This window comes from Salvelinus namaycush, chromosome 14, assembly GCF_016432855.1.
Source record: "Salvelinus namaycush isolate Seneca chromosome 14, SaNama_1.0, whole genome shotgun sequence".
Classification (NCBI taxonomy): Eukaryota; Metazoa; Chordata; class Actinopteri; order Salmoniformes; family Salmonidae; genus Salvelinus; species Salvelinus namaycush.
In genome coordinates, this window is record NC_052320.1 from 29252222 (window position 1) to 29279816 (window position 27595).

At 41.8% G+C, this 27595-nt stretch overlaps 1 protein-coding gene across 1 annotated transcript; it reads right to left on the minus strand.

Moving 5' to 3' along the window:
* Positions 1-2078: 2078 nt before the first annotated feature.
* Positions 2079-27394, minus strand: LOC120058687 (pleckstrin homology domain-containing family N member 1-like). The gene is made up of 14 exons (XM_039007431.1): positions 27321-27394; positions 21055-21145; positions 20274-20435; positions 18910-18990; positions 17973-18063; positions 14056-14192; positions 13229-13375; positions 8900-8980; positions 7991-8021; positions 7259-7404; positions 6786-7157; positions 3756-3992; positions 2911-3084; positions 2079-2345 (listed from the first exon to the last, which is right to left on the minus strand). Exons 1-14 carry the CDS (start codon positions 27392-27394, stop codon positions 2079-2081), a joined length of 2091 nt encoding a protein of 696 aa, XP_038863359.1.
* Between the last annotated feature and the right edge of the window lie 201 nt (positions 27395-27595).

Below are 27595 nucleotides of genomic sequence, written 5' to 3' on the forward strand. Positions count from 1 at the left end.
AACATGTTCAAGCGCTCAGGGATAGAAACTATGTACATTTTGCACTTTCATTAATGCTACGTTAACAGAGGTAGGCTCAGTTTCCTACCTCTGTTGTGTGGGAAAGTGTTTTTGCTGAATCATGTTTATCTGCATTTACATACAGTACACAGTAGTGCAGCATTAATACTAAGAAGTTCCTCTTATTTTATGGCCACTTAAAGCATTCTTTTGACTATCTAACAAATACATTATTCACACCCTATTCCCTATATAGTGAACTACCTTGAAACAGAGCACACTATATCAGGAATAGGGTGCCATTTGGGACACAACCATGATATGCAGTAGTGAGCTTGGGTCACTGAATGGCTCTCTGATAGGGATCTGTTGTTTGCGCACGTCCAGACGAGTGCCGGCCCATTGTTTTTATAACCATCTCTGCTGGTTGTTTGCCATGGCACCAAGGCCTCTCGCCCCAATGTCTAATCCCGTCCGGTGTGGCAAAATTCCAGACATGGGTTGAATTCTCTCGGTATTGCAGTCGTACTCCCAAATGTTGTCATAGTCCATTTCCTGGTCATCTGGCTCGGATGGTTCAAGGTATGAGTTGTGATCTGTGGAGGCGAGAGAGACGCGTTTCCCAGGCTTTTAGTTTTCAAAGAGCAGAAGAAGAAGAATACAAGACCTGGCCCAGATTGTTTTGGATCAGGTCCAATGCATACCGTCACTCTCTCATGTTGTGTGTGAACAGCTACACACAGTGTTGCTGTACTGTAAAACCCGTCCTGTTGCATACCTAACAGCACCCACGGTTTGTCCTCTGTTTTGTCCTCGGAATTGTGCAAAGACATACAACTTGAAGTGATCACCTGATAATGCCCTGAGTTATAGCCAATTTTACAGTGGGTTTATATTTGGAGATACCGAGATAACCTCTTCAAATCCCATCCTGTTTTATATGAGATCAAAGGAGACATAGATATGAGCGAGAGCGAGCGGTCCTAGCCTAGTTGTGAGCTGTCAGTCATGGCTAGCAGTAACCCTGTCTGGAACAGTATTCTCTTACACTGGGCTTTCCCCCCATGAGACACCTGAACACATGGTATTTAAAGCTGGCCTAAGCTCCATTTCATTGGCACATCTGCGCATTTCCTGCACTTTTTTTTCAAACTCCATGTTGACAGTGACACACCCAGTCCAATACTCCAATGTTTTATATGGTATATTATACTATACTGCATGTGCAAATGTGCCCTTTTTCTCCCCTATGAACAGAACTCTGTGTCATTGAGGTTTTTGAAGTAGATTACCAACTAAGGCAGGCTTTGCTTTTAGTGGGATTGTAGTGTGTGAATGACGACGTGACAATGTATTAGACAGGTTTGAAATGGTGTGCATGACAGAAATGCTAAGTATGTAGTAGGTTAAAGTTAACCAATGTTGTTGCATTGTGATGTGCAGCATGTTGGTTTACATGAGCATGCTTGACATTCTTACCTGGTGAGTAACCATACAGCATCTGTGGGGTGTTCATAGCAGCCATCGATGGGAAGAGCCTCTGTCAAAAGATGAGAGGATAGAAAATTGTTTCACATGTACAAGAACAACAAATAGTACTTTAGAGATGATTATTATAGAGTACAAATGGAGATTATTCAAAAGTATTCGAAAGAAATATGATTGAGCCATAATGCATTAACTATGGCCAGGATTCAAGTCTTACAGCACTGTCGACAATGCGCCTTTTAAAGGCAATGCTCCTGCGTTTGCGGAGACTGCATTCAAGGTAAAGGCTGCAGATGTCGGCTCAAGCGCTTAATTTGAGCCAGTTTACTACAGCAGGAAAACATGTGAATTATTATGTTGGTTTAATTACTGGACATGTTTTGTAGGATTTTATATATTTTTCATTAGGGCAAATCAAGTCTGACATTTTAAAGTGGAAATGACAAATTTCAGAAGCCTTTTTAAACCTTGAATACACTACAAGTTTGCATTTCCTGCTATGCAGGAATATTCTCAGCAACAAAAGAGTGATCTGTAAGACGTATTGACCCATAACAATAAAGCACTGAGTTCTGATAAAGGATCACCATTCATGCTATGTGAATATGAGCCATTGAGTGTCCGTTTCCCACCTCCTCTTGCACTGCTTTGGGTGCAGGCAGCAGCCTTAGTCTGGGGACAGCTTCAGTTCTCTGGTCTGCTGGCCCCTGAGGGCCCTCCATCTCCAGCCCCTGGCCTTGGCAGAGCACCAGGCTCCTCCTGCAACGCTTGCCCAGGGGAGGGGTGCGCAGCTGGAAGGAGGAGGGTAGGAGATGAGGGTCCTGCTGCTTCTGTGGTGGTCCTCGCCAACATTGTTGCTGAGAATCAGAGGGTGCAAGCGTTAAAAAGCCAGCAGGTCAAATTTGTAGTCGTAGTAATTGGAATTGAAGTGCCTGTCCAATGACAGTATTGTATATAAAGCCACTGACGAGAACCTTAAGCACCCCCATGTGTCAATATGGTGTCTAAAATCTAGACAAACCTAGCCAGAAAACTTCAATTCAATCGATTAAATCATATTTCTCTAAAATACAGGTCATGCATACGGACAGGACGTTGCTAGTGACAAGGAATTTCATCTCTCAGCAGTCCACATCATTATGCATCAGAAAAAATCTATTAGTCATCAGCAGCACGCAGCTCTTAGACTCTGTCCATTGCCTGCGTCAGTCACCCCCTGGTCAAACGTTTCCTGTATGCGTGCATGCATGTGCCTGCGTCTATATGCACATGTACCTGATTGTGTGTATGTGTGTACTTTTGTTGTACAGTTCATGTGTGCATATGTGATATGTGCGTGTACAGTATGTGTGTGAGAGTTGGTGGGGAGTGCGGTTGTGGTGTAAACTGAGACACATGGATTCAGTATCGGGGTCGGCTTACCGTTGGCTGCTGCCTGGGCCAGCTCTCCTCCTCCTGGGTGTAGGTGTCAGAGGTGCAGGGCTCATCGTACAGGGGCGACAGGGGCTGCCGGGGGGCGCACATGTCTGAGTGTCGCTGGGGGGTGGAGAGCGATGCGTACTTCGGGGACGTCTGAGGGGTGCTCCAGCTGTTGGACTAATCACACAAGGATTTCCAGGGGTTATCATTATTCTTCCAAGCCTCAGTCAGTCAGCTGTTCCTTGCAGCACAGTGGGTGAATGGCCATTATCTTTTCTCGCTCTCTCACACTCCTAGGCTAGCAGAAGCTAATAATTTAATCCGCACTTAGCGCTGGGATTTGGGGTAGGGTTACCAAGCGGAGAGATGGGTCTAATCTCACACATGCTCTACAGAGGGGCGAAAGGAAAAGGGGTGAGGTAGTAGGGGTGTAGTCTACTAGCGTCACATCTGTATGTGTGTGGGGAGTGTATGCCACTAGCCTGCTACACTAATCTGTCTTCAGTCTCTTAAATTTGAACCCCCTGACAGCGGAAGGTTACGGTAAGTTGTTTCATGTCCAGCACTTATGGTGTAATATCTCCCTGAAGCCACATTGTCTGAATTAAGCTGAAGAGGTACTACCATATACTTCTTTAACTCACAGACCTGTTGCTTTGTGGTACTAGTCTTTTTTAGTTCTAGTACCCATGATGTACCGACTAGGTGAAAAATCTGTCCATGTGTCCTTGAGCAAGGCACTTAATCCTAATTGCTTTTGTAAATTGCTCTGGATAAGAGGGTCTGCTAAATGACTAAAATGCCAAATGCAAAGATAATCAAGTTAGCCGCCAGGCTGAAGTTAGTACCTTGACGAGGGTGGCTTTCTCCAGGCATTGCGGGGTGCTGGCGGGGTCACGGTGCAGGCCTGAGTAGGGGGTGTTGTACACAGGGGACAGCACCACCGGCCCCTCATGGGGGAGGTAGGAGCAGCGCTGTGACAAAGGTCGGGGGTCACGCTCGGACCTGGCAGCGTGGGACGAAACGCTGTTACTGTGGCTGCCCAGCCGAGCCGTCTCAGTGGAGGAGGGCCGACTGGAGATGTACTGTAAGGACACACAGAGACAGAGGGCAAAGGTCAAGTATGCTCGGTGACATTGCAACAAGCTAGGGTGATGCGAATGAACACTGATACTACTACTCAATCCTCAATACTTTTTCCATTGAGCAAACTTTTGAGTCAAGGAGTAGGCTTAATAGAGATCTGGGAAACCGTACCAAAGTGTGCTATTCAAAGAAACTTGGAATCTGGCTAACCTGATATGATGCTTTTGTTCCTACCCGCCCTGAAAACTTAGGTTGGATTCCTGCTTTATATGAATAAGTCTAGCTTATGTTATCTGTTGCCAAAATCTAAGCAAGGAAAGTTGAAGGTTTCAATCATCTTAATTGGTACTGTGGAGGTGCAGTTCAGTAGCTTGGAGTAGGCCACACACACACACACACACACACACACACACACACACACACACACACACACACACACACACACACACACACACACACACACACACACACACACACACACACACACACACACACACACACACACACACACACACACACACACACACAGTCCATACATATGACTCAGCTCACTGATACAGATGGAGTGTATTCTAGAAATGACCGTAATGCTTTTGAATCAGCACTTTTAGAGAGCAATGAACTAAAGTGGTACCAACTGATAAATAAACCTGAAAGTAACAAACTGCGTTTTTAAACGCACTTTTGGGACTGAACCCTATATACGGAAAGTTTTAACCAAGCAAAATCGAAGCTCTTTTGCAAAATGTAGATGTGGAGTGGCCCCTCTCTCTATTGAGACTGGTAGATACAAAAACACTCCCCTAGATAACAGCCTGGTCTAATAGACTTGACGTAACATAATAAATGTAACTCCTGGAAACCCAAATTGGTATGATATGTTAAGTTTGGCATGGTTACATAGGACAGATTGTTACTTAAGGCAAAACTAAAGTAGGGTCGTTGGTCCGGGTGGATGGGTGGGAGTATAACGTGAATGTCTAGCAACCCAAAGGTTTCAAATCTCATCACGAACAACTTTAGCATTTTAGCTAATTAGCAACTTTTCAAGTACTTACTACTTTTTAGCTACTTTGCAACTACTTAGCATGTTAGCGAATGTCTAGCAACCTAAAGGTTGCGAGTTCGAATTCGAATTCGAGTTCGAGTTCGAATTCCATCATGGAAAACGTTAGCATTTGAACTAATTAGCAACATTTCAAGTACTTACTACATTTGAGCTACTTTGCAACTACTTAGCATGTTAGCTAACCCTTCCTCTAACCACAACCATTTTAGCTAACTCTTTCCCTAAACCTTTTAACATAACTCCTAAACTTAACCCTAACCTTAACCTTAACCCTAATCCCTAGCCTAGCTAATGTTAGCCAGCTAGCTAACGTTAGCCATCTAGCTAACGTTAGCCATCTAGCTACCTAGCTAGAATTTGTAACATATCATACATTTAGCAAATTCATAACGTATTGTATGTTTTCTCAAATTAGTAAAATATTATATGATTTGTAATTCGTAACATATCATACGAAATGGGTGATGGACATCCACAAATGAATACATAACATACGAAACATATCATACTAAATGGAGTGTATCAGATTCACATACAGAATAATAAGAAATTCTCTGAGAACAGGTCGTAGATAAACATGTATGTAGTTTTTGTAATGATGGTTACATTGAACTAAAGCTCATGCCTTGCTTTACTGTGTGTTATACAACAACATTAGGAATTATATTTTTCTTCAGCTCTCCAGCCAAAATGAAAATGTTAACAGTCTAAATGAAAATAATTAATTATGTGAAATCTTATCAGGTAACAATAATGTAAATGCCTGCGTCAAAGCCTGCCACCTTGTCCTCCAATGGAGACATTTCTTTATAAGTACCTAATTGTCCTTTTATCGACTGTACTTTGTTTTTTGTTTATGCATATATGTGCATAGATGATGCAATGTATTATAGATGACTCCTGTACCATGTTTGACTGTAATTGTTTTTAGTGTCTCAACTCAATTTGAGGGGTCTGTTCACAATGTGGTAAAAAAAATCAAAATGATGTATCATTGTGGAGTGACACTTAAATAAATGTTTCTAAACTAAACTCTACACACACACACCAAGAACAACATGTCTTGTGAGCACAGCGCCTTTCCCAGTATAAGCTAATTGGATGAGCGACCAGTCTGTAGGGTCATTCTCTCTTCAGGAAGTCAACTCAAGGTCTTGATAGCGTACGCTACTTCTGCTGAATCTGAAACACTCTCCGTTATCAGGTAACCTATTGATTGCTGAGGCAGCGTGTAAGGGCCCCTCATTTCTCATGGTCAAAGTTATCTTAATGGTGTTATTTCAGAGGAGGAAAACACAACAAATCATCTCGTCTTCGAGAGGTTTAAGGACTTCAGCATTGGCTTGGGTTGTACCAGGAGAGGCACAGTCTAAACCTCTGTTAATAATTCACATTTGGAAAATGCTGAGCTCAACTCCAGCGCTTTAATGGTATGGATATCAGATACTATATATACCGGCAACATAAAAATTACCACCACAGGGCAGAGTACAACGCCCAACATCGTAGTGTAAAGGTAAATAAATTCGCTTTGAGTGGCCTAGTTCACATGGAAGTAGCACACATTCCATGTCCCCCTAATTTCTTTGTAGAAAGCAGAACTGGCTCAAAAACATTTCAAATACTTTGACATGTGCTTAATTTAGCTTATTTTGTCATTTGAATGTGTTTGACATATGTATTTGATCCAAGCCTGGTAGAAAGTATTCAAGTGCAAACTTACACATAGGGGTTCTGTGTACCCTGGGGACAGAGGGTTGTCCGCATGTCTAGGGGGGAACTGGAGGTGGTGGGACCCGGAACCAGACCCCCGTCCACTGTGGGACTTCCCCAGCCTCAGAGACTCACTCCCAGCGGACTGCCCCAACCTCAGAGACTCACTCCCAGCGGACTGCCCCAGCCTCAGAGACTCACTCCCAGCGGACTGCCCCAGCCTCAGAGACTCACTCCCAGCGGACTGCCCCAGCCTCAGAGACTCACTCCCAGCAGACTGCCCCAGCCTCAGAGACTCACTCCCAGCGGACTGCCCCAGCCTCAGAGACTCACTCCGGCTCTGGCTCCGGCTGTTCCAACTCCACCTATCAACCTCTGGAGCCTAGTGTGAAAAATACAACACAACATGTTAAGAACTGACAACAATGGAATGGACACAGTTAAAACTCGGAAGGGCCTTGTTGTTCTAATCTAATGTCTCACCTGTTTCGCTGTGGGGGTGTAGATTATGTCATAAACGGGGGATGGGGGGCTGACCACAGGGACATCGAAGGCTTTGAAGTGCTGGATCCAGTCATAGAACTCCCTCTTATCCAAACAGGACACCACAATAGGGTTTATCATCTTGCCTGTGACAGCAGGGCAAAACAATGGGTAAGGTCACTCATTGAATGTACATGAGGCAATGTTCAGTGTCTTTTGAGATATAGCAAGTGTGCCCAATCTGGTATTGACATGTGGCTCTAGCTAACAGCGCGACATTGGCTAGAGCGCACATATAGCCTACATGATGAGATTATTATGGACAAAAGAGCGAGATTATTTGTATTTGTCAAACAGAAGACGATGATCATGTCACCAGAATAAGTCCCTCGATATTAATTAGAAAGGAGCATCAAGCTCATCACCTTGCACTTTCACCACCCTGATAAATTCATCTTTATTTATTTAATATGTAGCCTAATAAACTGCATGCCTTTTGTAGTAGGAGGACCACACAGCATGTCATCGTGTGACTCCAAGTTTACTTCGATATGATAGTCATTATATCAATATTTGCGCATAAAAGCGTTTCTTGTTTTGTTGACATTTGGAAATGTCAACAAAACACCCGTCTTCATTCAAATCTATACGTCATAACAGACCTGTGTCATATACATATGTTGTATTTGAGGGGAGGCTTGCACAATAAGTGTGAGATAGTGGTCAATTTACCTTCAATCATGAAGGTGTTGGGCTTGACGTCCTGGCAGGGTGTGGTCACAGTGACCATGTTAAGTGGAAGTTTCCCCTGCAATCATACACACACACACACACACACACACACACACACACACACACACACACACACACACACACACACACACACACACACACACACACACACACACACACACACACACACACACACACACACACACACACACGGGTTAAGTACTGTAGATATGTGGTAGTGGTAGAGTAGGGGCCTGAGGGCACACAATGTGTTGTGAAATCTGTGAATGCAGATTTACCGTTATACGTTATACACCGTTATACATACCATTTCACACACTTCTGATTCAAAGACAGATCAGAGGGAAGGCACTGCAAACATGACAAATAAGGTCCTCGAGCATAATCAAGGATATGAGTCACTTACTGTATATAAGCTCTTGGGGTGAGTACATTATGTATAGTACATAATGTACATAAGAGTTAGCCTGAATGCCAGTCTGTTTGTGCTATCATGCCAATTCCTTGCCACTTTTTGGCATGACAAGGATTTGACTTGATAGCACAAACAGATCTGAGACCAGGCTAGCTAAGAGTCTACATCTACAGATGTATTATCTTAATTGTATCACTCTTTTGTTGCTGAGAATATTTCTGCACAGCAGGAAGTGAAAACTTGTAGTGTATTTGAGGTTTTAAAAGGCTTCTAGTTTGTCATTTCCATTTAAAACGTCAGACTTGATTTGCCCTAACGAAAAATATATCAAACCCTACAAAAAACATCCATTAATTATAATCCACATAATAATTCACATTTCCAGTTGTGGCAGGATTATTTTCCTGCTGTAGAAAAATGGCTCAAATTAAGATCCTACATCTGTATGGTTCAATGGGACGAATTAAAGGTACCTTGTAGTAAAGTCCGTGGCTCTCTTCTGATAGGATGATCAGAGTGGCTGGGTACATCACCAGTAGTCTGTCACTCTGCTCCTGTATTGGACACAATAGAAACAATCATCTCTCACTGCATTAGCTAATTCATTAAAATGTCTATATCCTGTCAATGTATCTTGCGCTCAGTGTAAGATTAACTAATTGAAGTGCTGTGTGTTTTCACATCAGATGCAATCAGTTAATAGTTCTACTGGGCTTTCTGTGTCAAATATAGAAGGTACTGACATTGAAATCTACTGAACAAAAATAGAAACACAACATGCAACAATTTCAAATATTTGACTGACTTACAGTTCATATAAGGAAATCAGTCAATTGAAATAAATTCATTAGGCCCTAATCTATGGATTTTACATGACTGGGCAGGGGTGCAGCCATGGGTGGGCCTTGAAGGGCATATGCCCACTCACTTGGAAGCCAGGCCCAGCCACTGGGGAGCCAGGCCCAGCCAATCAGAATGAGTTTTTCCCCACAAAAGGGCTTTATTACAGACAGAAATACTTCTCTGTGTAATGTGTAATAATCATGCTGTTTAATCAGCTTGATAATCATCAGCTTCTTGATATGCCACACCTGTCAGGTGTTCTACAGCTGCACTATCGAGAGCATCCTGACTGGTTCTATCACCGCCTGATAGGGCAACTGCTCGGCCTCCGACCGCAAGGCTCTACGGAGGGTAGTGCATATGACCCAGTACATCACTGGGGCCAAGCTTGATGACATCCAGGACCTCTGTACCAGGCAGCGTCAGGTCTTAAAAATTGCCAAAGACTCCAGCCACCCTAGTCATAGACTGTTCTCTCTGCTACCACATGGCAAGCGGTACCAGAGCGTCAAGTCTATGTCCAAAAGGCTTCTTAACAGTTTCTACCCCCAAGCCATAAGACTGCTGATCAGCTAATCAAATGGCCACCCAGACTATTTGCATTGACCCCACACACTTTTTTTTACGCTACTGCTACTCACTGTTTATTATCTATTATCTTTGCATAGTCACTTTAGCTCAACCAACCTGTACCCCCGCACATTGACTCGGTACCGGTACCCCCTGTATATAGCCTCGTTATTGTTATTATATTGTTGCTCTTTTATTTTTTACTTTAGTTTATTTAGTAAATATTTTCTTAACTCTTATTTTTCTTAAAACTGCATTGTTGGTTAAGGGCCTGTAAGTAAGCATTTCATAGTAAGGTCTAAACATAGTAAGGTATTCGACGCATGTGACAAATCAAATTTGCTCACTAACAGGGATATAAACAAATGTGTGCAGAACATTTGAGGGAAATAAGCTTTTTGTGCGTACAGTATGGAAAATTTCTGGGATCTTTTATTTCAGATAATGAAACATGGCACCAACACTTTACATGTTGCATTTATATTGTTTTTCAGTGTAGTAGCTAAGTGCAAGTGGGCTGTTATCTCCCTGACCGTGTGTGGGGTGTGTGTGTGTGTGTGTGTGTGTGTGTGTGTGTGTGTGTGTGTGTGTGTGTGTGTGTGTGTGTGTGTGTGTGTGTGTGTGTGTGTGTGTGTGTGTGTGTGTGTGTGTGTGTGTGTGTGTGTGTGTGTGTTTGTGAGTGTGTGTGTGTGTGTGTGTGTTTTTTTCCACATGCAAATAACAGTTTTCGGTAGTTCTCAAAACAAGCCATTCCAAGACAGCAGCATTTATTTTTCAACCATGTTTTGAAGCAATGAGCCCAATCAGTCCTCCATGACAACAAAATCATAATGAATAAACAACAGAGTAGACTAATAAATCCTTCATTTTTGGATTATGATCCGGGAAAACAATTTGGCTAATCTATATTTCCATATTCTTAAAGATCAAGGGGTATTAAATGAAATGGAATGACTGGAAATCTGACAGACTTTGGTTTTTAATGTAAAGAAATTGCCTAATTGTATTATTATCTGTAGTAAGCCTACATAACCAACCCAGAAAGTAATATGCTACATTCTTTTTTCTCTTCTTCTAATGACTCTTAAGGGGAAAGTAATCTAAAAGTAACAGAAAATAATCCGATTAAGTTACTGAGTTTGGGAAATCAAAAAGTTACATTACTGATTACAATTGTGGACAGGTAACTAGTAACTAATGGATTACATATAGAAAGTAACCTACCCAACCCTGTGTGTGTGTGTGTGTGTGCGTGTGTGTATGTGTGGTGCGCACGCACTTGCATGCCCGTGAGCGTGTTTCTCCGCCCTGCCGAGGGCGTGTCTGGCAGACAGCTGACATTCCAGCTGTGAGGTGAGTCAAGTTGCTGCGTGAGCTAAGCAACTGCCTCTCACACACCCAGTTTACAAGCCCTTCAATCTCCCTTCGAAAGATTTCCATCAGGCCAGTTCCCATCAAATGTTAATTGGCAGATTCACCCGCCGGCTACATGAGCGTTACTGTTTTATAGGATTAAGCCTAGTCAGCATCATGTATTTCCTTGGTTACTTTCTCGCTCGGTTAGCAGAGTAACGTCACGTCTTGTCGGAGTGTATGAGACCTAGGGAGTAAGTGTTGTGGTAACTGCAGTAGACTAGTGTTCTGCCCATACACTCCCTCAAGGTATAGAGTCCCAGCAGACAACAATGCTCACTCCTTACGTTGTGGTGAGGTCATGGTGAATATGCGAAAGAGTACGTGTGTGTGTGTGTGTGTGTGTGTGTGTGTGTGTGTGTGTGTGTGTGTGTGTGTGTGTGTGTGTGTGTGTGTGTGTGTGTGTGTGTGTGTGTGTGTGTGTGTGTGTGTGTGTGTGTGTGTGTGTGTGTGTGTGTGTGTGTGTGTGTGTGTGAGAGAGAGAGAGAGAAAGCGAGAGAGAGAGAGAGAGTCAGTGGGCTCTAAGGTAGATGTTATTGATTGATAATGTTACGTTTACTCCTCATTCTCAGATCCCCGCTATCTGACTGATTACAGGTTGGAGTCATAACTGTCTAAAATGTGTAATCTATTTATGCGCAATGCGGACTGTATATACAGGCTTCTTCGTTTGAGTGATATTTTAATATAAAAAAGTGACATATCTTTCACTGACAAGTTCTAATGTTTCACTGTCAGGTTATAATGTTTCACTGTCAGGTTATAATGTTTCACTGTCAGGTTATAATATTTCACTGTCAGGTTATAATGTTTCACTGTCAGGTTAAAATGTTTCACTGTCAGGTTAAAATGTTTCACTGTCAGGTTATAATGTTTCACTGTCAGGTTATAATGTTTTAGTTTCAGGTTAAAATGTTTTAGTGTCAGGTTACAATGTTTTAGTGTCAGGTTATAATGTTTCACTGTCAGGTTATAATGTTTTAGTGTCAGGTTAAAATGTTTTAGTGTCAGGTTATAATGTTTTAGTGTCAGGTTATAATGTTTCACTGTCAGGTTATAATATTTCACTGCCAGGTTATAATGTTTCACTGTCAGGTTAAAATGTTTCACTGTCAGGTTATAATGTTTCACTGTCAGGTTATAATGTTTCACTGTCAGGTTATAATATTTCACTGTCAGGTTCTAATGTTTCACTGTCAGGTTAAAATGTTTCACTGTCAGGTTAAAATGTTTCACTGTCAGGTTAAACTGTTTCACTGTCAGGTTATAATGTTTTAGTGTCAGGTTAAAATGTTTCACTGTCAGGTTATAATGTTTCACTGTCAGGTTAAAATGTTTCACTGTCAGGTTATAATGTTTCAATGTCAGGTTATAATGTTTTAGTGTCAGGTTATAATATTTCACTGCCAGGTTATAATGTTTCACTGTCAGGTTAAAATGTTTCACTGTCAGGTTATAATGTTTCACTGTCAGGTTATAATATTTCACTGCCAGGTTATAATGTTTTAGTGTCAGGTTAAAATGTTTCACTGTCAGGTTATAATGTTTCACTGTCAGGTTATAATGTTTCACTGACAGGTTATAATGTTTCAATGTCAGGTTATAATGTTTCACTGTCAGGTTATAATGTTTCACTGCCAGGTTATAATGTTTTAGTGTCAGGTTATAATGTTTCACTGACAGGTTATAATGTTTCAATGTCAGGTTATAATGTTTCACTGTCAGGTTATAATGTTTCACTGCCAGGTTATAATGTTTTAGTGTCAGGTTATAATGTTTCACTGTCAGGTTATAATGTTTTAGTGTCAGGTTATAATGTTTCACTGCCAGGTTATAATGTTTTAGTGTCAGGTTATAATGTTTCACTGTCAGGTTATAATGTTTCACTGTCAGGTTATAATGGTTCAGTGACAGGTTACAGTGTGCCATAGGCACATCATAAGCCACAGAAAGGTGAGCGGAGGTGGGTGTTGTACCTGGCAGGGGAGGTGCTGCAGACTGACTTTGGACACGAAAGTGATGGGCCCCAGACTCTCACGCTGAGAACCCTCCCACTCATAGATGGGGTCTTTACTGATTGAGTTCCTCAGCTCCTCTCTCCCCTCCGTATTCTCCTTTACATTCTGCAGGAAACAGGTAGACATGTTTACATTAGCGAGGCATGAAAATAATCTACCTCACCCCACCAGTTATGAGAAATAAACATTAAACACATACAGAACTTCTCCACAGTATGAGCTATTATTGCTATAATGACGGGGCTTTTCATTCTCTGATAGTGACGCAATCATACTTACATACTATCATACTTCCTGGGCGAGAATACTGTATAACGGAACAACAATTGTTCCTACACTAGCTGTCACTATTGGAAGTGACACAGGAAGAATGTTGCATGAATGCTTTTCTTCTTTGCTTTCAGAACATATGCATTGGGATATACCGTTGGTCAAACCTGCTTGTGTAGATGCCCTATATTTCGTCCACTATTGAATGTGTGTGATCAGCCTTTTCCACACCTGTTGGTGTAACCATACTTTGACCCAGTGCAGATGTGAGTCTAGCGATGTGGTTGTGGTGCGGCCACAGTCATGACCGCTCCCTGGGAATGGATCATGCCCTCAGGAAGAGACAGCCGTGACATACATGACTCAACACATCCTGTTGATTGATTGCTGTTTTACCCTCAGGATCAACCCAGGGTGTAGCTCCTACTTGGGCCTCCTTAACTGGCCTCTTTAACTGGCCTCCATTTCCATCATCTGCACTGCCATATCAATGAAACATAGTATTATTTCCTTACCTTAACCCTGGTGTAGGTCTCGATAGGTGCGATGGGGGTGCCCCCGTTGATCTCGATGTGTTCTTTGAGCAGGCCGAACCACATGTCCATCTCCTCCTGGTTGGAGCAATAGACGATGATGGGGTTCAGGCTGACACCTGCAGGGGTCAAAGGTCATGAGGTCAGAGAGGAGATGGCCACTAGCGCGTCCTGCTAAAGCCCTACCCTATTCATTTACAAATAGAAGGCTGTACATTATGCAACTGGAAGCTTGTCATCGCTAGCAAATCAGACTTTAGGTTTTACCACTATTTCACAAAGAAACTATTGTGAAAATACTGTAGATAGGTAGAGCTCTCCGTCATGTTAATTACATGTTCTGTCAAACTTCCACAGAAGATACCCTGTAGCCTGATATCCCTTTCAAACTAAGACAAAAACACACCAACTTTAGCATGCCGCCAACTTTTTACAGACACAGCTTCACATAAATTATTTTAATGCATTTATTCTCTCCATTTAAATGTATGTAGTTCTGTCCTTGAGCTGTTCTTGTCTATTGTCACAGAAATGCCTTGGCATTTGGCCTGGGGAAACGCACACTGCCATTTCATATTTTTTCTTGACTTTGACAGGTAAATATTTAAAGGCCACTGATATTTAGCTAATAAATTATGGGTTAACATGCATACGTTTCTAACTACTAGCCATTTGTAGTTTATCTGTCTTCAACCAAAATAACTGTTTGAAAGAAGAGAGCGCCCGATGGTGTGATCACATTGGCTGGTGGTGATTCATTTACTGCAGTATTAGGCCTAATATTTAGCCACTGAACGATGGGTTAATGTGAATGAGCTTCTTGAGCTACACATAGCCTCTCTTTTCCAGATGAGCCCATGCGCAATTATGTAAGAATGTCTTGTCTGGGATGTTCTCTTGATAGGTGCATGAATTGGACCATTTTCCTGTCCTGTTAAGCATTCAAAATGTAACAAGTACTTTTTGGGTGTCAATGAAACTGTAAAACTTACAATATTTTCTTTAGGAATGTAGTGGAGTAAAAGTAAAAGTTGTCAAAAATATAAATAGTAGAGTACAGATACCACCAAAAAACGTTAAAATATTTGACTTTACTGTACTTTACACCACTGCATAGCCATGTAGCCTATAGGCTGCACACACCAGTAACGCAAAATATGCTTTTCTTTTGAAAATAAATTGTATTAGTCTTAATGTCTCATATGGACCTGTCTAAACAAATTAATATTGGATTTCTTTGTAATGGTGTATATTTAATGGGTTTATTAAAATAGGCCCATCCACATCGGCACACCCCTACTCCCACTCGTCTACAGTGTCGGCATGCGCACAGAATATATAAAAGGCTTACGCCGGCAAGAATGTGGTAAAAAGAGGATTGTTTGAAAGGGGGTCATACAAACAATACCCCAAAAATGTTTTTACAAGAAACATACAGTAAATCATGTGTGAATTAGGTATAACTTAACTACTACAGGAGAGAGCTTGCAACCTGGGCCGGTATTCATAGAATGTCTCGGAGAAGCACTGCTGATCTAGGATCAGGTCCCCATGTCCATGTCATCTTATCCGTTGTGATCTAAAAGGCCAAACTGATCCTAAATCAGCCCTTCTCCTCTGAAACGCTTGCTCTCTTTGGCCTCATAACAGCTCACCTAGTGGGGAAGCAAACCCACCTCCCTCTGGACTGCCTTCCTTCCCAACAGGAATGTAGCCTACAGGACTTGAGGTGAGCTGGAATCTCCCTTTATCAGCCCTACTACACATACTACAGATAACAGCCTCTTTCATTCCAGCCCCACGCCTTTTTCATTGTCCGGAATGCTTGCCTTGCCAGCTGACTGCTTCTCTAATCGGTGGCCATGCTGCTCTCGTTAGTTGATTTTCTTTCTCCTTGTTCCAGCCTTCATTTTAGACCTTGATCATCACACTCCCTTGAAGGAGGCATTTTCACATGGTTCACGTGAGGACAGCCAAAGTTAAAACCCAACTAAGGCTTGTCGGGTTGTTAAATATTTCAGGAGCCGAGGCCTATTGTTCTGACCTGTCTACCTTAACTGACGAATGGGAGTGTGAGTCTGGACTTCTGAGGCCATTCCTCCTAGAGGCGGGGGTGTGCGGCTCCCACTTTCTTCCCCCTCCGCTACTCTTTTCCTGGCTGTGATACCCTCTCATCTGTCTCATCCTCCTCTCATTTCATATATATCTCTATCAGAATATAATTACAAAAATGTTATGAAAAAATGTTGCGCAACATGACACTAACTTAACCTTTGCATGAACTTTCTGGGATTTTCCAGGGCAGTTTTCGGGACCTTGCGTGTTCCTAGTATGTCATTCTAAGTCAACTCCTGGTCAGTTTACAGTGAAGCTGATTCAGCAGAGTAGCAATGAGAAAGATTTTTACTCAGAGTTATCGCTGCGCACAATATTTTGTCATGTTATTCTACGTGTGTTTCCAGTGAAGTCTATTACAGCCTCCCTGCAGGTAAATAAAGGCTCTCCCAGAACAGAGAAAACATCTGAAATACAATAGTTTATTAAATCAGTTTTCTCCGGCAAATATCTAAGAATGTGACGTATGTTTTGGCCATGGGTAGCAAAGAAAACGTTTGACAGTGGAGATCTCTTCCATTTCAAAATAATTATGTGAATGATAAAGAATTCTCTGTGACTTGAGCTGACTTTACGTGTCAATGACTTTTAATCACCCTGTGTGTCATCTTGAATGCAGAAAAATGCCCAAGATCCCCTCATCAAACACATTTAAATCCTAAATACATTCCAATTCTAGCCCGGTTGCCAGGTATGTCTGTGCTTTAACAGACCCCTCTGACAATAATTGTCATGCCATAGAATAGACGACAGAGAAGCTGGCTAAGGCACAAATCCGTCAACCATGCTCAAATTCATTTTGCAACTACTTCCTATCATCATTATCAAAGATGCAGTCAAGTTGATATTGAAGTACAGGAACATTTAGAGATCAGCGACCATATCCACAAAGCCTCTCAGAGTAGGAGTGCTGATCTAGGATCTGTCCATATCATCTTATTCATTTATATCTATAAGCACTCCTACTCTGAGACACTTTGTGGATATGAGCCCAGATTCTAAGGGGCAAAACTAGCAGGCATTAAGTAGGATGCTCCTGGAATGTGCAATAGATTAAATGTCTTGATAGGGCTTAGAGCGGGTTCAGCCTCGACAGCTGAGCGAGTTCAGGAGCACCTGTCGCACAACAAGAGGGGCCTTCAAGAGCGGCTTGGCCCCCTGACTGAGGGCTGAGAGAGGCGACTCTAGTTAGTCTTGGGGTTGTGTGGAGGTGAAAGAGGTCACAGCACTTTTGAGTCACCGGAATGTCGGAATATAGGAAACACCACCATTTGATAATAGTGTGTGGTTGCAGTTTAGGATTGTGAACGTGAATATGGGCTCTGTCTGTCTTTGCTGAGAAAGAAACGAAACTTGAGAACAGTGCGCTTCGTTTTGAGTTTTTGACAGCAATACAAGATGTAAGTGACAGTCAAGTTATTTTGCACACATCTCAAGTAGCTTTGAGATTGGTTGAAAGAAGAGGGGCATTTAGTCACTACTTAATGGAAAGTAGCTTCTACAAATTCCTGAACTAGATTTTCTTTGTTTCAGTCGGTGAGAATAGAACCTCGCCTACCACACAGCTGAGTTACAGAGAGGCTTGAAGTTAGCCTGTGAATCATAAACAACTATAAACACACGGCGGTCCAATGCCAACTCAACACAGATTGGCTATAGTCAATAGAAAACATGAAACAAGTGATTTCAACATCTCAGCGCTCCATGCTCTGCTATTTATGAATGCCACCACTACCACAAGGAGTCAATTTTGTTTTTCCCTTTCAAGTAAAAGGCCAACTAACCGTTGATCTGGAAGGCAAATTCCTGGAGTTGGCTGTGGTTACAGTTCTGCTGCAGGTTGCAGATGGTGAGCTCTTTCAGAGGAAGAGTCCCCTGCACGCACAAAACACAAGTCAAATCTTAGTCATTCAATCATTCCATTTAACCATACAGTTTCATTGTCGTGACCATAGAAATATACTTTAAAACAAGGATGGGTTTCACTGTTTTTCAAGCATGGATAATACCTCATAACTAAATTGTTGACAAATGTTATAGTTTTACATTCATTGAAAGCAGTCACTCCCCTTTATGGACTCTGAACATTTCATGACTCTAGGACCAAGAAAATGTATTAAAAATAGCTTCTGAATTTTATGACCATCAAATGTACTCGTTTTTCAGTTTCAGTTTTGGAACTTCTACGTAGGCAAATATGATTATTAATTGGTGTGGAACTAAGGCCAGCCAGGTTGCATGTATGATTGTCTGAGGCCTTACATTTGTCGTCATAATGTCTAATATCCAGTAATGCTCCAGCAGCCCCCCACTCTGTCACTGAGTCTAGTAAAAACACGATATAGACAAACACGATATAGACACTGCTTGATGACTGTTCATACTTTACTAGACAGGTTAAGGAGACAATCATACACACCATGTTTACCAATACAAAAACCGTTCGCAAGGGACACGTAATCGGTGTATCGGTTATATTCACTTAGACAGGGACACGAGATTGAAAACGACATTACATTTGAGTCATTTAGCAGAGGCTCTTATAATACCGAGCTATTTTACAATCAGTGCACTGAGACTACTGTGTCATAGTAAACATTTCCTCTCCATTTGTCATTTGTGATCAATTTGTGAATCATTACTCATTAATTTACAACATTTGAGTACAATCTCCATAAATAACATAATGGCAGACTTTGAAGAACAGTTGGAAAGCCTCACCTGGTAGGTGAGTCCAGTGGTGTTGTTGGAGACAAAATGAAGGTGTGTCTGGAAGAGGTCCAGGTAGCAATCATGCACATCCTGAGGAGAGAGTGCAAGAGACAGAGAGTGTGTGTGTGTGTCTGTCTGTGTGTCTGTGTATGTGTATGTGTGTGTGTGTGTGTGTGTGTGTGTGCGTGCGTGCGTGCGTGCGTGCGTGCGTGCGTGCGTGCGTGCGTGCGTGCGTGCGTGCGTGTGTGCCTGGAGGTGATATGCCTCTATCTGTCTATTATGGTGGTCATTAGGGGAAACATAGAATATCAGAGAAAGACTAAAGGATTGGCAATATGACGCAGTGTTACCAAATAATGATTTGGAAATTGATTCATCATGACATTATGAACGTCCCAAATGGCACCCAATTCCCTTTTTGATTAATTTTACATCTGTAGGAAGTGTTGTACTGGATTTTGATCATAAGGACTTGTTGTATTAGGAGGACTTGTGGTATTCTGAGGATTTATGGGATTTCTCAAAGAGCCACTTGTGATTTACAATCACTTCCTGCCATTTGACAAGACTAGCCCTGTACTTTTTTCAGGTTCAAAAACAGTGAAGCAATACTTCCTCCTTGATTTACTCTCTGCGCTGTATTGATTTACCAAACAATGTGTTCTTTCCCCTATGACACTCCATTCTTTCACTCCTTTTTTGTCTCTCTCTGTCTCTTTCGCTCTCTCACTCTCTTTGACAGTGTGATTGCATCTGTGACAGATAGCGATTCCCACGGTTGGGTGCCGGTATTTTCCTGTATACCTGTTCTTAGATCAGCTCTGAGGTTGTCTCAGGGAGTTGTTTACCAATTCCTTCAGCGCCCAGCGTGTTTAAACGCGGCCTGCGGTCCCCTATGCTGAACCCTCGTTTTATTCATCCCCCTTGGCCACCACGTCAGCGTTAGCTAAGCATTAGCTAACCGTTTCACAAACCCGCAGAGCTAGGACTACATCCTGTCCCCTCCACCTGTTTGTTTGGTTTGCCTCCCGTCGGGGGTGACTAACACACTGTTTCACTGTGGGGTGGAGGCTTGTTTAAAGACCTCATTAACCACAATGACTGTGTGGAGGTATATGTTCATTGTGCTTTATTGTTGTTTCATCATTTAGTTAGTCAGTTATCTGAAGTGACTTGAGGTGTTACAGTTCCGTCAGAGGACGTGTGTGTGTGTGTGTGTGTGTGTGTGTGTGTGTGTGTGTGTGTGTGTGTGTGTGTGTGTGTGTGTGTGTGTGTGTGTGTGTGTGTGTGTGTGTGTGTGTGTGTGTGTGTGTGTGTGTGTGTGTGTGTGTGTGTGTGTGTGTGTGTGTGTGTGTGTGTTAGTTGTTTCTCACCTTGCAGTGGAGAAAGCGGAAGCGGACTTTAGAGCTGTGGACCATCCTGCCATAATTTTTGACATTGATGCTGCTTTTCTTCCATCCATTGGCTGGGTCGTAAGGGAACGGAGGTTCCCACTTAATGTTCTCGATCTTCTGCAGATCCTTATGGGTCATCTCCTGCAAGCAACCAATCACATTAGTGAATATTAACCCATTGTGCACAACAAACCTGGGGCGGCAGGAAGCCTAGTGGTTAGAGCGTTGGACTAGTAACCGGAAGGTTGCAAGATCAAATCCCCGAGCTGACAAGGTAAAAATCTGTCGTTCTGCCCCTGAACAAGACAGTTAACCCAGTATTCCTAGGCCGTCATCGAAAATAAGAATTTGTTTTTAACTGACTTGCCTAGTTAAATAAACTAACTTAAATTGGGGCTGAAGAAGTTTGATTGTTAATTCTTAGAAAAAAGGTTATTCAGTTGTCCCTGTAAGATAAAAAAAATGTTGCGTCCAAGATTATGCATACATGTATCAACATAGTAAGTGTGTTTGTATGACATGGTTGAAATGAGAGAATTTGTCATAAAATATTTGTGTGTGTTCATGAAATATGTCTATGTCTTTTATCATGGTTTAGAGAGAGAGAATGGAAGAGGGAGAGTGAGAGAGACGGACGGAGAAAGGGGGGAAGAGGGAGAGTGAGAGAGACGGACGGAGAAAGGGGGGAAGAGGGAGAGTGAGAGAGACGGACGGAGAAAGGGGGGAAGAGGGAGGGAGAGAGTTTTCCAGCGTTCCATACCTTCCTTGGAGTGACAGTGCAGAGAATATTGATGATGCTGTTGGACTTCTCCTGTCCTTCCTGGGGATACTTCTTACGGAACAAGCGGCTGCTGCTCCGGGAGGGAAGGGGGAAAAGAAACGTATTTTACAACTCCCTCTCCCATGTTTACCACGCAGGTAGCCTAGCTAGCCTGTCTGTTTGCTGTGCTACCGGCTGGCTTCTCAATGGCGGATGAAAACAATGAGTTCAAGATGAATGTGTTCCTTTCTGAAGAGTTCCCTTTTCAGTTTGAAAGGGTGTGGAGTGTAAAGTGAGTGCCTGGTTTCACGTTGTAAATCTAGACACATTTGACCAGGAAACCCCTTTGTCAGTTCCCTTCAATATCACCCATTTAAAGGAGCAAAACATTCAGGGCTTATGTCTCAGATAGGCAGTGCATGAATAAAGAAATAAAGGCTTCAATCTCCTCCTTTGTCAAGCCTGAACCCCATCTGTTATCTTTAGTGTCACAGCTTCATAAAGAAACATTTCCGGTGCATTGATATCAGAGTGAGTCAACTTTTACAATCTCCCTCGAGTTTCTCTCTCTATCTCCCTGTGGCCCATCTAAATGACATTAGCATAAAACAAAGACTTCATCTGAGCTGGTGGTAATCAAGTTCGGATCAGAATGTGATGACTGACAAATAAGACTGACAAGCATTAATCAATCATCAATAAAGTGATTACTATATTCCAGGTTCTTTTTCTTTGAATTCTGAGCAGAACAATATAATGTGAACACTGACTGTCTAACGCAACCCAGAAATGTAAACTCTGTAAACTTATTGACTAAAACTGGTATCTGCGAACCTAGTATTGTCTGTGTCACTAAATTGGCATTCACATTATCTTGCTCTACAGGGAATAACTGAGCTGAACCTGGCCCTTTCACTACACAGAGAGAGAATGTGAGACATTGTCATCCTACAAGAAACCTGGTATAGAGGAGACGGACCCACTGGTTGCCCTCTAGGTTACAGAGAGCTGGTAGTCCCACCCACCAAACTACCAGGTGTAAAACAGGGAAGGGACTAAGGGGGTATGCTAATTTGGTATAGAACAGACCTAACTCACTCCATTAAATTAATCAAAACAGGAACATTTTACATTTGGCTAGAAATTCAAAAGGAAATTGTCTTAACAGAGAAAAATGTCCTCCTGTGTGCTACCTATATCCCCCACTAGAATCCCCATACTTTAATGACATGTACTAGTCTGTGGCGACCTAAATGCCAGAACCGGACAAGAACCTGACACCCTCAGCACACAGGGGGACAAAGACCTGCCTGGAGGTGACAGCATTCCCTCCCCCATATGCCCGCCTAGGCACAACTATGACAACATAACCAACAAAAACTCCTGCAGCTCTGTCGTACGCTGGGTATGTAAATAGTCAATGGTAGGCTTCGAGGGGACTCCTATGGTAGGTACACCTATAGCTCGTCTCTTGGCAGTAGTACAGTAGACTACTTTATCACTGACCTCAACCCAGAGTCTCTCAGAGCGTTCACAGTCAGCCCACTGACACCCCTATTAGACCACAGAGCAATACTCAATCATGAGGCATCAAAGCCAAAGGAACTGAGATATTAAGAAATGCTATAGATGGAAGGAATGCAGTTTGGAAACCTACCTAAAAACAATTAGGCAACAACAAATTCAATCCCTTTTAGACAACTTCCTGTACAAAATGTTCCACTGTAATAGTGAAGGTGTAAACTTGGCAGAAGAAAATATTAACAGTATATTTGACCTCTCAGCTTCCCTATCAAATCTAAAAATTAACAACAATGACAAATGGTTTGATGAAGAATACAAAAATCAAAGAAAGAAATTGAGAAACCTGTCCAACCAAAAACATAGAGACCTGGAAAACCTGAGTCTACGCCTTCACTATGGTGAATCACTAAAACAATACAGAACTACACTACGGAAAAAGAAGGAACAGCACGTCAGAAATCAGCTCAATGTAATTGAAGAATCCATAGACTCTAACCACTTCTGGGAAAATTGGAAAACACTAAACAAATAACAACACGAAGAATTAACTATCCAAAATGGAGATGTATGGGTAAACCACTTCTCCAATCTTTTAGGCTCTTTATTAACAAAGAACCAACAGCAAAAACCTATACATGATCAAATACAAATCTTAGAACTAACTATTAAAGACTACCAGAACCCACCAGATTCTCCAATTACCTTGAATGAACTACAGGACAAAATAAAAACCCTCCAACCCAAAAAGACCTGTGGTGTTGATGGAATCCTCAATGAAATGATCAAATATACAGACAACAAATTCCAATTGGCAATACTAAAACTCTTTAAAATCATCCTTAGCTCTGGCATCTTCCCCAATATTTGGAACCAAGGACTGATCACCCCAATCCACAATTCAACCCCAATTACTACCGTGGGATATGCGTCAACAGCAACCTTGGGGAAATCCTCTGCATTATCATTAAAAGCAGACTCATACATTTCCTCAGTGAAAACAATGTACTGAGCAAATGTCAAATTGGCTTTTTACCAAATTATCGGACAGACCACGTATTCACCCTGCACACCATAATTGTCTTCTCATGCTTTGTTTATTTCAAAAAAGCCTTTGACTCAATTTGGCATGAGGGTCTGCTATACAAATTGATGGAAAGTGGTGTTGGGGGAAAAACATACGACATTATAAAATCCATGTACACAAACAAGTGTGAGGTTAAAATAGGCAAAAAACACACACATTTCTTCCCACAGGGCCGTGGGGTGAGACAGGGATGCAGCTTAAGCCCCACCCTCTTCAACAGATACAGTTGAAGTTTGAAGTTTACATACACCTTAGCCAAATACATTTAAACTCAGTTTTTCACAATTCCTGACATTTAATCCTAGGAAAAATTCCCTGTCTTAAGTCAGTTAGGATCACCACTTTATTTTAAGAATGTGAAATGTCAGAATAATAGTAGAGAGAATGATTTATTTCAGCTTTTATTTCTTTCATCACATTCCCAATGGGTCAGAAGTTTACATACACTCAATTAGTATTTGGTAGCATGGCCTTTAAATTGTTTAACTTCGGTCAAATGCTTCGGGTAGCCTTCCACAAGCTTCCCACAATAAGTTGGGTGTATTTTGGCCCATTCCTCCTGACAAGAGCTGGTGGAACTGAATCAGGTTTGCAGGCCTCCTTGCTCGCACACCCCTTTTCTGTTCTGCCCACAAATTTTCTATAGGATTGAGGTCAGGGCTTTGTGATGGCCACTCCAATGCCTTGACTTTGTTGTCCTTAAGCCATTTTGCCACAACTTTGGAAGTATGCTTGGGGTCATTGTCCATTTGGAAGGCCCATTTGCGACCAAGCTTTAACTTCCTGACTGATGTCTTGAGATGTTGCTTCAATATATCCACATAATTTTCCTTTCCTCATGATGCCATCTATTTTGTGAAGTGCACCAGTCCCTCCTGCAGCAAAGCACCCCCACAACATGATGCTGCAACCCCCGTGCTTCACGGTTGGGATGGTGTTCTTCGGCTTGCAAGCATCCCCCTTTTTCCTCCAAACATAACGACGGTCATTATGGCCAAACAGTTCCATTTTTGTTTCATCAGACCAGAGGGCATTTCTACAAAAAGTACAATCTTTGTCCCCATGTGCAGTTGCAAACCGTAGTCTGGCTTTTTAATGGCGGTTTTGGAGCAGTGGCTTCTTCCTTGCTGAGTGGCCTTTCAGGTTATGTCGATATAGGACTCGTTTTACTGTGGATATAGATACTTTTGTACCTGTTTCCACCAGCATCTTCACAAAGTCCTTTGCTGTTGTTCTGTGATTGATTTGCACTTTTCGCACCAAAGTACGTTCATCTCTAGGAGACAGAATGCGTCTCCTTTCTGAGCAGTATGACGACTGTGTGGTGTCATGGTGTTTATACTTGCGTACTATTGTTTGTACAGATGAACGTGGTACCTTCAGGCGTTTGGAAATTGCTCCCAAGGATGAACCAAACTTGTGGAGGTCTACAATTTTTTTTCTGAGGTCTTGGCTGATGTTTTTGATTTTCCCATGAGGTCAAGCAGTGAGGCACTGAGATTGAAGGTAGGCCTTGAAATACATCCACAGGTACACTGCCAATTGACTCAAATGAAGTAAATTAGCCTATCAGAAGCTGCTAAAGCCATGACATCATGTTCTGGAATTTTCCAAGCTGTTTAATTAAAGGCACAGTCAACTTAGTGTTAAACTTCTGACCCACTGGAATTGTGATACAGTGAGTTATAAGTTAAATAATCTTTCTTTAAACAATTGTTGGAAAAATTACTTGTGTCATGCACAAAGTAGATGTCCTAACCGACTTGCCAAAACTATAGTTTGTTAACAAGAAATTTGTGGAGTGATTGAAAAACGAGTTTTATTAACTCCAACCTAAGTGTATGTAAACTTCAGACTTCGACTGTATGTTTCCCATGCCAATAAAGCCCCATGAATTGAACTGAATTGAGAGAGAGAGCAGGACACAGACTATGTGAGAAAACAGAATTTATTGTTTCAAGTGAACAATCAATTCACCTGTGTTTGTGTGTGTGTGTGTGTGTGTGTGTGTGTGTGTGTGTGTGTGTGTGTGTGTGTGTGTGTGTGTGTGTGTGTGTGTGTGTGTGTGTGTGTGTGTGTGTGTGTGTATGTGTGTGTGTGAGTGTGTGTGTGTGTGTGTGTGTGTGTGTGTGTGTGTGTGTGTGTGTGTGTGTGTGTGTGTGTGTGTGTGTGTGTGTGTGTGTGTATGTGTGTGTGTGTGTATATGTGTATGTGTGTGTGTGTGTGTGTGTGTGTGTGTGTGTGTGTATGTGTGTGTGTGTGTGTGTGTGTGTGTGTGTGTGTGTGTGTGTGTGTGTGTGTGTGTGTGTGTGTGTGTGTGTGTGTGTGTGTGTGTGTGCTTTCAAGTGTGTGCATGCTTTTAAAGAGGCAACGGTTAGGTGCACTTTGGACAACACTAAACCTCTGTTTTTATTTGAACATAAATCTACTTGGCAGAACCCCAAGGATACCACATATAGAGGCTGCCCCCAGAATGGTGAACCATGTGGTAAAGTAGCAATTCATAACAGTTGTACCATCATGGCCCTTGCTTTGCTAAGTGGCTATAAGTAAAAGCATTTCACTGAGGGTCATAAAGTTGATTCATTTCATGACTCTGATAGTACATTAAAGTAGCGTAAGCTTACAGCAATACTAATCAACTTCGAACAATCCCAAATAATTATTTCATGACTAGGATATTGTCGGTTTATGTCCCGGCAGTGATTCTATTCTATCCTAAGCATTCTATTCTATCCTAACCATTCTATTTCATCCTAACCATTCTTTTCTATTCTTTATATTATATCCTAACCATTCTATTCTATTATATCCTAACCATTCTATTCTATTCTATCCTAACCATTCTATTTCATCCTAACCATTCTTTTCTATTCTTTATATTATATCCTAACCATTCTATTCTATTATATCCTAACCATTCTATTCTATTATATCCTAACCATTCTATTATATTCTATCCTAACCATTCTATTCTATTATATCCTAACTATTATTTTCTATTCTATCCTAACCATTATATTATATTATATCCTAACCATTCTATTATATTATATCCTAACCATTCTATTCTATCCTAACCATTCTATTCTATCCTAACCATTCTATTCTATCCTAACCATTCTATTATATCCTAACCATTCTATTCTATCCTAACCATTCTATTCTATCCTAACCATTCTATTCTATCCTAACCATTATATCATATTCTATCCTAACCATTATATCATATTCTATCCTAACCATTCTATCATATTCTATCCTAACCATTCTATTCTATCCTAACCATTATATTATATTCTATCCTAACCATTGTATTTTATTCCATTCTAATTTGGGTCAGATACTGATAAGGGAAGGGAACCAGATTATCTGACAAGAAACAAAACTACAGTTAAACAGGGAGATGCAAATAAGAGGAAAACAGTAACTGTATCACACAGTTGGAAATATACCACTGCTCATGTGCTCTCGTGTACCCCCTGTGATCCTGTCTCTGATCCCATAAACCTCCCAACCTCCATTTAAACCGTACAGCTCAAACACTGTGAAAAATACCAGGAATTCCCTCCATCTCCAATACCACACCACAACAGACGAGCCAGACATGTATGACATTAAGACTCTGCCTGTGTTGTGAGGATTTGCCCTTCCTTACCTGTTCCTGCGTATGAAACTCTTGCTGGAGAACCTGAAGTTGTGTTGGGGAACACATGACATGCTGCTCCCCATGCTGCTCTACTGTTGTCGGGGCTGTCCGCTCCTCTATAGATGTCCTGTATTATGTTCCTCAGTGATGGTGACTGTACAACCCAAAGCAGACGGTGTGGAGGCAGTGTGCTTACTGAAGTCAGGCAGATACTGAGGGAGAAGAGGGCAGGGCGAGGGTTGTATAGGCAGATCAGTGTGGGTATGTGTCAGTGAGAGTGTGTG